At 54.8% G+C, this 12744-nt stretch overlaps 1 protein-coding gene across 1 annotated transcript in view; it reads left to right on the top strand.

Moving 5' to 3' along the window:
• The first annotated feature begins 1532 nt into the window (after positions 1–1532).
• Positions 1533–12744, top strand: part of GPR137B (G protein-coupled receptor 137B) — a 47950-nt gene continuing 36738 nt past the window's right edge. Inside the window, exon 1 of the mRNA XM_082407718.1 lies at positions 1533–2207. Coding sequence (XP_082263844.1) covers positions 1839–2207 — 369 coding nt within the window. The 5' untranslated portion in view covers positions 1533–1838. The remainder of the gene's footprint in view (positions 2208–12744) is intronic.

Genomic DNA, 12744 nt, shown 5'->3' with positions numbered 1-12744 from the left:
GCAAGGCATGTTTCCATACTAAGGAAACTTATAAACAAGTGGGGTGAGTGACAATTATGCAAGGATGCTCTGTAAGCACACAGGTGGTGCACCTAACCTAATACTGAGTGGATGATGGTGTGGTCTGGGAAGTCTTTCTGGAGGAAGTATCCCCCTTACAAATGAATGTGATTTGGCCAATTGTTGGAAGAAGGGGTTGAAAGAGTTTCCTTGGCAACGGGAGTTAAGCGGTGTTAACACTCATTAACACCTCAAGAGACAAGTCTGGGAGGTCAGCCAGGGTAGGAGTTTGGACTTTCCTCAGAACAATGAGGGGGGCAAGTGAGAGAGGGAAAGGATTGAGGAACTAGAAAGGAGCGTGACACCAAAGGCACACCTGGCCCTGATGAAGCACCTGAAATGTATTAGGAGGGTGTAAGCACTAAATAATTTGTTGGAAAAGCAGCGCTGGTCCAGGCTCCACCGTGGGGGAGGACGGATTCGTTTAAGGAAAGAGAACACACAATTAGGCACGAAGTTGACTATTAACTTCAGGTGAAAAAATAAATCACAAGATACTACTGGAGTCTTGGCGATTTCGGGTCCCTTTCCTTTGTTTACCCGAACTGCTTGCCTAGAAGCGCTCCCAGACGGCCGCTTGGCCAGCCCTCTCTGCCCACAGCACTCTACAATTCCCGCCCACCCCTCCCCCACCCCATCCCCTCCCCCACCCCACCCCCCGCCAAGGTGATGCTAGAGAAGCTCCCTGGGGCGTAAACTCAGTCAAAGCCTCGGAAGAGCGACCCCTCAGCCACAGCAGACGAGAGGGCTTGTCTGTCTGATGGGCAGGCCGTCCTGCTGGATGGGCCGGATTGGAACGGGAGGCAGCACGCCGAGAGCGGCCACCCGCTCTCTGAGATCCCGCGGGCTCCCTCCGCTGCCCCGCCCCCGCGCTGCCCGCCGCACCAGCTGCTTTCCTGGGAGGTGAGGGGCGAGCATCCCCCAGCCCCACCGAGGGAGCACCGTGTGGGGCGCACTATAAGGATTTCCGGGAGAAAACAGCCCCGCTTACCACCGAGACCAGGCGGCAGCCATAGGGACCATTCTTTTCCTCACTCTGCGTACACACACTTAACCTCAAAAACACAAACCCTGTCTTTGGCATTTCTGGATTTAGAAATAAACATCACCCCAGCATGACATTTTCAAGGAAAAACGCCAATTAGTTCATAGCCACAGAGTCGTAAAGTTTATTTTTAATGTTTAAAAAGATTGCAACGTTTGTCGCTGTTGAAATAAAATAGCTAACTAACTTCTGCAAAACAACAAGTAATCATCCGCGGAGAGCGCGAGGCGTGGGGCTCCGTCCCAGGAGAAGGGGGAGACGCGGCACCCGTCGGGCGGCTCGGGGGGCGTCGGGGGCCCGAGCGGCGCGGGGGCGCGCGGCAGGGGGCGGGGCTCCGGGGGCGTGCGGCGCGGGGCAGGGGGCGGGGCGGGGCGGGGCGGGGGCGCGCGGTAGGGGCGGGGCTCCGGGGGGCGTGCGGCGCGGGGCAGTGGGAGACGTGGGGGCGCGCGGCGCGGCGCTGGGGGCGGGACTCCTAGGGGCGCGCGGTGCACAGCCCGGGCGCGCGGGGCTGGCGGGCGCGCGGGGGCGGCGGGCGCGGCGCTGCCAATCGCAGACAAAAGGCCGCCCCAGTGAATCATGTGGTGCCGGGGGAGGAAGTGCGGCTTATTTTCTTTCCTCCAGTCGCCGGGCTCGGGGTGGAGCGCGATGCTCGGAGACCCCCGCGGGGGCGGCGGCGGCCGCGAGCCCCGATGAAGCCCGAGCGCCCCGGCCGTGCCGTAGCGCCCCCGGCCCGATGGAGGCCCCGCCGTGGGACCCCCTGCGCAACGACTCGCTGCCGCCCACGCTGACCCCGGCCGTACCCCCCTACGTGAAGCTCGGCCTCACTATCGTCTACACCGTGTTCTATTCGCTGCTGTTCTTGTTCATCTACGTGCAGCTCTGGCTGGTGCTGCGCTACCGCCACAAGCGGCTCAGCTACCAGAGCGTCTTCCTCTTCCTCTGCCTCTTCTGGGCCTCCCTGCGGACGGTTCTCTTCTCCTTCTACTTCAAAGACTTCGTGGCGGCCAATGCGCTCAGCCCCTTCGTCTTCTGGCTGCTCTACTGCTTCCCCGTGTGCCTCCAGTTCTTCACCCTCACGCTGATGAACTTGTATTTCACGCAGGTGAGTCGCGGGAGGCCGCCCCCGCAGGCGGGAGGCACCTGGAGGGCGCTCACCTGGAGGGGGCGATGGCAGCCGCCGGGGCGGGTCACAGAGCCACCGGCCTGAGAGGGTCCGGGGAAGAAGCATTGGTTCTGGGGTGGTCCGAGCCCTGTCCTACCTGCAGGCCTTTGTCCCAGGTAACGCCCTCCCATTCCCAAGGGAGGCGAAGGAGCAGGGACAGGAAAGTGAGGGCTGGAGGCCACCCGCAGCCTCTGCCCTCAGCTCAGCATCAGCCAGTGGGTATGGTCCTCCGTGCGCGGGGAGCAGCATCTCCGTGCACGCAGGAGAATCGAACTGATGGGAGGTGTGCCCCCCAGGGACACTCGAACCCTGGAGTTTTCCCTCTATCCCCTCATCCCAAAGGATGTAACCCCCAGCCCGGAAAGATCACCTGCACGTTGGCCTCCAGGTTGGGGCCAGACACTGGCTTTGCGAGGCAGGGTGGGACTGCCCTGGTTTGGATGGGATGTTCTGAGTCTCCAGAGTGGGAGCCCTGCTGAAGTGCAGCTTGCTAACTCATTCTACAGGATTGCTAAACAGCAGTCGCGGCAACACCCAGCTCCTGAGCTGATGCGGCGGGAGGTCAGGGTTGCCGAGAAAAAGCCGTAAAAGTTTGCTGGGGCCCTTTTACAGGCACACGGGAGTCGTTTTATGAGGCAGATTGTTAATAAGCTAATGGGAGAACGTGCAAATTGACTTGGCTGCTGTGACGGTTGGCTTAATGAAGTACAGTAATTGGAAAGTACTTTGCAAATACTGTGTAAAGCATTGCATAAAGGTGTAATAGCACAATACCATCGTCATCGTCATCATCATCTCTGCTTCTCATTAGCTTTCCAAGCACTAAAATGTCCATTTTCACTAGGACCCTGCCCAGGGGGAAGGCACCAACCACGTCACCTGGTAAGGGGAATTTAAGAGCTGTAGCTTAGGTAGAGGCTTTGTGCCAGCAAGCATTCCATTCCTTTTAATAGTGTCCTTATTTATTAAAAGAAAATGCTGTTGATTTAAAAAAAAAAAAAAAGGAAGAAAAGAAAAGTTAGAAAACGGATTGCCCTGGTGTAGTGGGAGCCCCTGACGGAAAATTTGGAGGAAATACCTTTGGCTAAAAACTAACATATGTACTCTTTAGTAGCTATTATAATCTTATCAAAAGGGATCTATACTCAAAGCCTTCTCCTCGGTCCAGTGTATCAGCATATTTTCCAGTCCACAAGTAATGTGTATCATCTGTCCAAACACAACTTTTAAACCCGAAAACCAGTTCAGGCAGTCAGCTACATTGCAGACACTCCGGCTTGTTCATTGGATGGAAAGGGCTGATTGCAGCAAGATACGTAAGTCAGGTAGGTTGATGTTCGTTCAAGAACTGTGACGATGATCTGATTGCATATTGAGATCTTTATTCTGGTCCCTTTCTGAGAAAAAAAGGACAGCGTAGAGCACTGCCATGGCTCTCTGGCACTCGCGTGCAAATTCTGCACTCAGAGCTGGATGAGGGGCAGGGCTTCACATTTTCTGCACCATCTGCTGGCTGGGGAGTAAATGCTGAGCGAGGGAAAGAGTGACCAGGCCGACAGCCTTGAAAGCCAAGAGGCCGCAAGCCACCACTCTAGCTTCTTTGTAACTGTCAGGACTTGTTTTCTTTATATCTCCAGGGTGGCTGGCAGGGGAAAGTGGTACTAACTGGTGGCATCTCAGACCCTGGCAGAGAAGCCATTCTCTGGCTTCCTGGCAAATACTCTGATACTTCTGGGGTGTTATAAAGGGGTCGCCCTTTGACTCCCCGCTCAGACGCCCCTCTCCCCTCTCCCCCCTGCCACATGCCTTCTCTTAGGCAGGGTTCTCAACCACTGGAATGGCCGGGGGACCTTTAAGGATTACTGCGGCCTGGGCCCCCTCTTAGAACACATAAATCCGATTTCGGAGGGTGGCGGGTAGTGGCTAACAATGAAGAAGCATGTGCTATGTGCTAGGCACGGTTCTAAGCGGTTTGTCTTATTTATTCTTCCCAACAACCCTCTGAAGGAAATACGGATGGTGTCCCCATTTCTCGGAGGGGGGTCAGGGAGGTTGTATGACTCACTCAAGGTCACACGACCAATGAGCCCTGGAGCCAGGAGTCCCCCCCACCCCCACCCCACCGCCGCCGCGTCCAGACCAGGCTGTACAGCAGAGGCTCCGAGGCCAAGGCTGCCAGCTTCTGGGCCAGGGCAGCCCTGCACGAGGCAGGTCTGTCTGCAGAGCTGGGGTGGAGGGTCTGGGCGGGGTGTGTGTGGGGGAAGGCAGGGTGGGGGGAGTTGGGGGAAGGGCCGGGGGGGGGTGAGTTCAGCGGCGCCTGGGCAGCCGTCTCCCCCAGCTGTTCTCTCTCCTAATTTGGGGTCTGGCCCTCAGACTCCTGGGGTTCCTGGGTGTGACCGAATGCGGCGGGCTCAGCTGCCCCCTGGTTCAGCCTTGTCCTGAGCCCTGGGACAGATTCCTGCCACTACAGGCTGGTTTGAGGAAGGAAAAGGAGAAGTGAGGCCTCTTGGTGGGGAAGAGGTGGTGTGATTAATGGACACTGACGCAGGAGCCAGCACCTACCACGCCTTAGAGCGCGGCAGGGAAGCTGCAGGGGGGTTACTGTGGGCGCCTGGGGCTCGTGGTGGGCCAGCAAAGGCCTGTGAATCCGGGCAGCGCTGGGAGTGGAAGGAGCAGGGACCCTGTGGGCAGAGCTGGGTCGGCCCCTCACGTGTCTCCCAGGGCCAGTTACCCACCTGCTGCAGGACAAGGGCAGCCCTAGTGCTCTCCCCAGGGTTGGAGCAGGTTAAAGGAGGTGCCGTCTGTGCTGCGTCCTTCGGCCCCTCCTCTCCCTCAGTTAAGGTGCTCTTTCTGCATCATCTCCTAATCGTCGGAGCCCAGGCTCTGGCCAAACCACAGTCCTGAACGTCAGGCCCCAGCACTGGCTCGGCCCGTTATCAGCCCACTGTGTCACTGAAATAATTTTTCCCACCAACCTGCAACTTTTATGTTTGTCAAATGGCAGTGACCCTGGGCCTCCCGTTGCGGGGAGGATGGAGGTCACCAGTTCCTCACAGCTGTAGCTCCCCACGCTGAGAGTCGAAGGGACTGGGGGGTCCGCCCTTCATTCTGCAGATGAGGCAGCCGAGGCCTCTAAGATTCTGGTGACTTGTGCTGGGTCCCCCAGCCAGTCACGCAGAGCCGGGAAGAGTGCTTGCTGCACACAACACCCCGCAACTCAGAACGCAGCCTGGTCCTCGTCTCTGCTGACCGGGAACGAGGAGGCAGCTGAAGAGCTAATCCAGGGACCCTGTCTCCACCCCACCAGGAAAAGGGAGGTGGTGACCTCAGGCATAAGTGGATCTCGCTGTGGCTCTTGGCAGTCAATTTAATCAAGAAATGTTTACCGAATCTGTTGTGTGCCAGGCCCTAATCTAGGAGTTGTGAAGAGGGAAGCTTCTAGGCCTCTTGATGATTATGAAGAAGTAAGAAGCTTAGGAACACACAAGGCAAGCCTTTGCTGGTCCCCAAGTACCTTATTTCAAAGCTAGGAGCACACAGTCGCACAGGGGCCGGGAATCCTCACCTCTGCACCATACCGTGGCTGCCCGGCCCCTGGCAACGGCTCCTTGTGGTCACTCAGTGGACTCCCAGCCGCCAGAGCTCTGTGTGTGTGTGTGTGTGTGTGTGTGTGTGTGTGTGTGTGTGTGTGTGTGTGTGTGTGTGTGTGTGTGCACGCACACACGCAGGACCAGGAGAAGTTTCTTTATTAGCGTTCAGTCTACCATCTACCACCAGCACTCCCCAGGAAGTCACTTCCTAATTTTACTTCTAAAAACTGCCCCCCAAGAAGAAGCTTTCCAATTTTACAGCCCGATTTCCCAAGATCGGTCCTCGAAGCACTACTTCTTTGTTCTCTCTGTCCTCCACTCTTGTGGCTTCAGTGCCAAAGGGCTCGCATGCCAACATCAGGGGAACCAAATTTCCTTCACGGCCTCCACACTCGTGGGAACAGCCTCTTCTCAGCATATCTGAGCTCCAGCCCATTGCCCAGGAAGCCGCGAATTCTCAACAGCAGAGGCTGAGCTGAGAACGGTCAGCGTTGTCCCTGTGTTGTCCCTGTGCCGTGAACCCAGACCTGTGGCTCCCATTCCCACTGGAGCCTGGGTCTGGTCCCACACACCCTCACGCCTATAGGTTTTTGCTGCGTCCTTTTGCTCCCCTGCCTTTCCCTGGGTCAGACGAGCGGGGACTCGCAGGGAGGCAGAAAGAGAGCGTCATCCTAAGGCCCTTTTCATTACTCGGGTGGGTCGTGTGCGGCAGTGCCCTTCCCGCCAGAGGGCTGTGATGTGCCCCCATCTGCCAGCCCCCAGAGACGTCAGCTCGGAGGTGCCGGCTGGAGCAGTGAGGGGTGGGCTGATTGGAGAAGAGCACTGATGAAATTGATGCCACTCATCCGAATGACATCCCTAAGAGTGTCAGGTTTTTGGAAACATCATAGTGTGTGATCCCAGGATCTGTTTTCATCCACTGATTCCTGATCGCCTTGCAGTTCCAGGGAGAGGAGAGAAGCCTCTTCCCTGTTATGGGTCTGGCAGGTCGGTTATCTCAGGACGGAAATGGCCTCAGCACACAGGTGACCATACCTGGCACGTAGGCACCCCCGGAGGTCCGCAGAGGCTTGTAAATATTTTACTTTTGATTCATCCTGTGGCTAAAGTTTAGAGCCTGTTAACCTCTGAGGACAGAGGAGGTCCGAGCGGTTTTACTCTGAGTGGGTTATTTCCTCAAACTTGGGCGTGGAGGACGCAGGAAAGGAAGTCCAGACGGTGCCCGAGTCAGTATTTTAAGCCTTGTGCGTCGCGTATGGTCTCTGTTGCATATTGTTTTTTCTTTTTTAGACATCTCTTTAAAAAGATAAAAACGATTCTTAGCTCACAGGCCATACGGTAACAGGCTACAGGATGAACTTGGTCCTCGGCACAAGGTTAGGACAAAGCCGGCGTGTGTCACCAAGCTCCCATCCCACCTTGCTGTTATTTTTACTGTGACAGGTCCTTCGGGCACATTGGAAACAGGCCGTGGCTTCTCAGCTTGTGGTTAAAGAGTGTCGTTCACTCAGCGAACAGATCTCATCAATCACCTGCACACAGGTGTCTGGGCTCAGAGACAGTAAGCTGAAATTTGTGCCCTGAGGGGCCACAGACTATAGGGAAAGACAGACAGATGGAGGCGGCAGTGCCGGGGGCCACCTGCCACCCACAGCACCCGGGGGAGGCGGGACCTGTCCCGGCCGGCGGGGCGCGGGGGAGCTGGGGAGACACAGACGAGGGGCCTTGGGCTGGACGTCTTGTGATGTCGCCCGCTCCCCCCCTTTAAGACACACCTGTCAGGCTACGTAGCGTGTAAAGCACAGGGTAAACGTCTGCACACGCTGCTCTCCTCGCTCCCCAGACCTAAGAGCCGTCAGAGGTCACGTTGCCCATCAGGCCATGTGACGGTCTGTTGGTTGTGTGTGACCGGGGGCAGACAGGGAGGGACGTGGGCCGAATGTGAGCCCGGCTGGCTCCTGTGGGCCCAGCCCCGGCGGGACCACAGCCCTGTCCTGATGAGACGGCATCAGTGTCCACACAGAGGTCCTGGTCCTCCCAGCTTTCAGTCGCACAGTCTACGGACGTGAACTTGGAGACACATTTCACTCACTTGACAAGTCTGTTCTTAAAATTGGGGTGAAATTCACATCCCGTAAAATTAACCATTTTAATATGTATGACTTAGTGGCATTTAGTACATTCACATTATTATGCAACGATCACCTCTGTTCAGTTCCAGAACATTTTCATCACTCCAAAAAGACCCTCCACGCCCATTAAGCAGTCAGTCCCTTTTACCCCCTCACCCCAGTCCCTGGCGAACACCGATCTGCTTTCTGTGGATTGGCCTGTTCTGGATACTTCACATCAAAGGAATCATACACTAAGTGGCCTTTCGTGTCTGGCTTCTTTCACTTAGCATGATGTTTTCGAGGTTCATCCGTGTCGTAGAGTGTGTCACTAGCTCATTCGTTTTTAAGGCTGGCTGATGTTCCATCACAAGTGTGTTCCACAGTTCGCTTACCCACTCATCTGCAGAGGGACACTAAGGTTGCTTCAGCACGTGCTTCTGAGTGCCTGTTATTCCCTGGAGGCTGTGCAGATAGGGTGAAGGTCACATGTAGTTCCTGCTTTCAGGGAACTTGGCGTTGAACAGGGAGAAGAAGAGACCACGTAAATTCCGTCTCCATGGTGCCAGTGGCCCATGTGACTTAGTGACAGTCCTTACTGTGGTGACACCAGGTGCGAGATGTTTCTGATAGAAGATTGGGGGCTTAATTCACTCCGTCATCTCTGTAATTCTCCCTCTAGGACACACGCTTTAAACAGAACCAATGGCTCTGCTACTATTTAAGTGTAAGTCAAATCCTTTCGCCCTGCTTTGTTCACGGCAGCCTCTTGGGGTCCAGGCCACCACCAGGATGGAAAAGTGAAGCTGGGGGAGGGCTGGCCCCGACCCTTGGGGCCATGCGGAGCGGTGTCACCCCTCCCACGACAGACTTGGTGGCATATGTTGCTTCCTCTTGGGTCCTCCCTGCTCTGGGTGGGACATTCTCAGTTCCCTTCATTGCTTCTGATGGGATGTGGGTTTGTCCCTCACCGTCCTGGTCATTATCCCAGGTGTCTCCATCCAGTGTCCTTCAGTGAGCTGGGGGCAGCACAGCAGCAGACCCACGTCTCGCTCCCCGAGAGCAGTTTCTGTCACCACGTTCCTTCCCCTGGAGGAGGTACCGCCGGCAGTCCTCTTGGACAGGATACAGGAGCAGTCTCTGACCTTGTCTGAGTCTGTTTGGCTGCTACAATGAAACACGACAGACTGGACAGCTTCAACACCAGGAGTTTCTTTTTCCTTTTCTTTTCTTTCTTTCTTTCTTTTTTTTTTTTAACAATCCATTGCTTTCTTTTCTTTCTTTAAAAAAATTTTATTTTATATTGGAGTAGAGTTGATTTACAGTGTTGTTAGTTTCAGGTGTGCAGCAGAGTGATTCAGTTATGCATATACATATATCTGTTCTTTTTCAAATTCTTTTCACATTTAAGATTATTACAGGATATTGAGTCCCCTGTGCTATACAGTAGGTCCTTGTTGGTTATCTGTTTTATCTATAGTGGTGTGTATATGTCAGTCCCAAACTCCTAATTTATCCCCGCCTCTACCTCTCCCCTTTGGTAACCATAAGTTTGTTTTCTATGCCTGTGAGTCTGTTTCTGTTTTGTAAATAAGTTCTTCTGTATCATTTTTTTTAGATTTCACATATGAGTGATATCATATTTGTCTTTCTCTGTCTGACTGACTTTCCTTAGTATGATAATCTCTGGGTCCATCCATGTTGCTGCAAATGGCATTATTTCATTCTTTTTTATGGCTGAGTACTATTCCATTGTATATATGTACTACATCTTCTTTATCCATTCACCTGTTGATGGACATTCAGGTTGCTTCCATGTCTTGGCTATTGTAAATAGTGCTGCTATGAACATTGGGGTGTGTGTACGTTTTCAAATTATAGTTTTCTCTGGATATATGCCCAGGAGTGGGATTGCTGGATTGTGTGGTAGCTCTATTTTGAGTTTTTTAAGGAACCTCCATACTGTTCTCCATAGTGGCTGTACCAGTTTACATTCCCACCAACAGTGCAGGAGGGTTCCCTTTTCTCCACACCCTCTCCAGCATTTATTGTTTGTAGACTTTTTGATGATGGCCGTTCTGACTAACACTAGACACTTCGCTCTCTCTGGAGGCTGGTCGCCTGAGGGCAGGGTGTCAGTAGGGTCGGGCTCTGGCGAGGGCCTCTTCCTGCTTGCAGACAGCCGGCTTCCCTTCGCGTCCTCACGTGGTAGGGAACAGAGGGAGGCTCCTTGGGGTCCCTTTGATAAGAGCACCAATCCCACCCACGAGGACTCCACCCTCTTGACCCTAAGTGCTCAGAGGCCTGACCTCCTAATACCATCACAGTGGGGGTTAGGATTTCAACATGTGAATTTGGGGTGGACACAAACATGTAGCTCATAAAAGATACCACACTGCTCCCAGCAAGGGCAAGAGTTCCAGGAAACCTCAGAATTGTCCTTCCTTCCGAGACAGAAAGTTATTTTCTGGAGGGAAAAAAACCCCTGAGGCATCTTCACTACCTATTCTGTAGTACGTACATCATTTGCCGAGAGGATTGGGGTCCAGTGGCGAGCCGTGGCCCGATACTGCAGCCACACGAAAGCCTGAAGCCTTGGGGCCCGGCTGGCTGGTAACCCAGCTAAGCTTCCTAGGTGGAGAAATGTATCTTCCGTGCTATGGTGTGTTACCTTATTTAAGCCCGTTTAGAACAGTTATGGGCAGGGCCCTGGCAGGTAAACTGTGAACTGCCATCGTGGCAGGAGCAGTTCAGAAACATCATACTGATCGTGGTACCTCGTGTGGCCACAGCCCTTCCCATTCATGAGCCCGCAGAGGGAGACGCCCGCCAGGGAGGCTGATGGGCGTTGTTCACCTCCACCTGCACCAGTGAGGGGACCCGGGCTGCCCTGGGGGCGGCTGGGCCCACGTCCCTCCCCTCCTCCCCTACAAGTCAGGCCCACCCCCACTTAGAAGCAAGGCTTTAGTGATCCCTGTGGCGCTGGGATCCCTCGGGGAACTTCGTGTCATAGTTTTGAAAGCAGAAGTCACCGTGATAAACATTTGTACTGACGCTCTTATCTTTTTTTTTTTTTAATATATATTTTTTTAACTTTATAGCTACTTTATTTATTTATTTATTTATTTTTGGCTGTGTTGGGTCTTCGGTTCGTGCGAGGGCTTTCTCTAGTTGCGGCAAGCGGGGGCCACTCTTCATCGCGGTGCGGGGACCGCTCTTCATCGCGGTGCGCGGGCCTTTCACTATCGCGGCCCCTCCCGTTGCGGGGCACAGGCTCCAGACGGGCAGGCTCAGTAGTTGTGGCTCACGGGCCTAGTTGCTCCGCAGCATGTGGGATCCTCCCAGACCAGGGCTCGAACCCGTGTCCCCTGCATTAGCAGGCAGACTCTCAACCATTGCGCCACCAGGGAAGCCCCCTGACGCTCTTATCTTACAGGGGGACCCTGAGGCCCAGGAGCGGAAAGAGAGTTTATCAGGGGTGAGCAAAAAAGCAGGTTCAGGGAATTCCCTGGTGGTCCAGTGGTTAGGGCTTGGCGCTTTCACTGCCGTGGGCCTGGATTCAATCCCTGGTCGGGGAACTAAGATCCCATCAGCCAAGCGCGGCCAAAAAAAAAAAAAAAAGGTTCATGGCAGCCTGGCCAGCTGCGCGCCCCTGAACCCAGATGCTCGGGTAGCAAGAGATGACACAGGAAAAATCAGGGCGCCTGAAGGCCAGCGTTCAGTGTGTCGTCAGGTGACCTTGAGGGCCTTTGGACAGGCACGCCCTCCAGGGTGCTGCTGCCCGTCGTGGGTGGTACCTGTGGGTCTGACTTGACCAGTGTGGAGCCGAGAGCCTGCGGGGTGGCCGGGCATGTGTTGGTGATGTTGGATGGAGCTGCAGTTCAGTTGATAGGGACACGGAGGCTCTGGTGAACCGCTGGGGGGTGGAGGAGAGAGGGGCTTGGCTGGACCCCTGGGAACTGGAGCAGGAGAGGAGCCTTCAGGAAGGGACGGGGCAGGTGGAGACGCCTGTATCCCGCGAGACCTCATCCCTTCATCATTTGCAAAGGGGTCCTGAGACTACAGGGCAGAGAAGTGTGAGGCTGAGCTCCTGCCTTTGTGGGGCTCCCAGGCTGACTGTGGGGATAGGACACGGACACACACACACACACACACACACACACACACACACGCCTGAGGAGGGCTCTCCGGTGCTGGCTCAGCTGGACAGGACAGGACAGGGCAGCAGAGCTCTCAGGAGAGCGGGAGAAGGCTGAGGGTGCTTCCAGGGAGTTCTGGGCTTTACAGGAGTTCAGAGGAGAGGCAGAATCATTGTTGGTCCCGAGAGCACATATGAAAGCAGCTCGCCTAAGTGCTGGGGGTCCTCTGTCCCAACGGTCAGCGTGAGGCCAGGCAGTGAGTAGGACTCGCTCCTTGAACCTCGCACTTGCCAAGTTCAAAGACAGATGACAAGCTGAAGACCTGACCTTGGGAGCCGGTCACCTCCCTGGGGGCCTGTCACACCTGCCCAGGTGGGGACACAGAGCATGCCTTGGCTCCAGGCTGCTGCCCCCAGAATGACTTGGCATGGAGAGCGTACTCCTTTTTCTTTCATGGGGTTCCGTGGCTTTTTTTGAGGAAATTTTATTTTTCACTGAAGCATAGTTGATTCACAGTGTTGTGTTAGTTTCAGGTGTCCAGCCAAGTGATTCAGTTATACATATCCATAAATCTGTTCTCTTTCAGCTTCCTTTCCCTTATAGGGAGTAGAGTTCCCTGAGCTGTACAGTAGGTCCT

Source organism: Balaenoptera borealis, assembly GCF_965194805.1.
Source record: "Balaenoptera borealis genome assembly, chromosome: 10".
In the NCBI taxonomy this organism is placed as follows: Eukaryota; Metazoa; Chordata; class Mammalia; order Artiodactyla; family Balaenopteridae; genus Balaenoptera; species Balaenoptera borealis.
The sequence above is the reverse complement of the archived record's forward strand: the minus strand, read 5'-3'. Positions and strand labels throughout refer to the sequence as shown.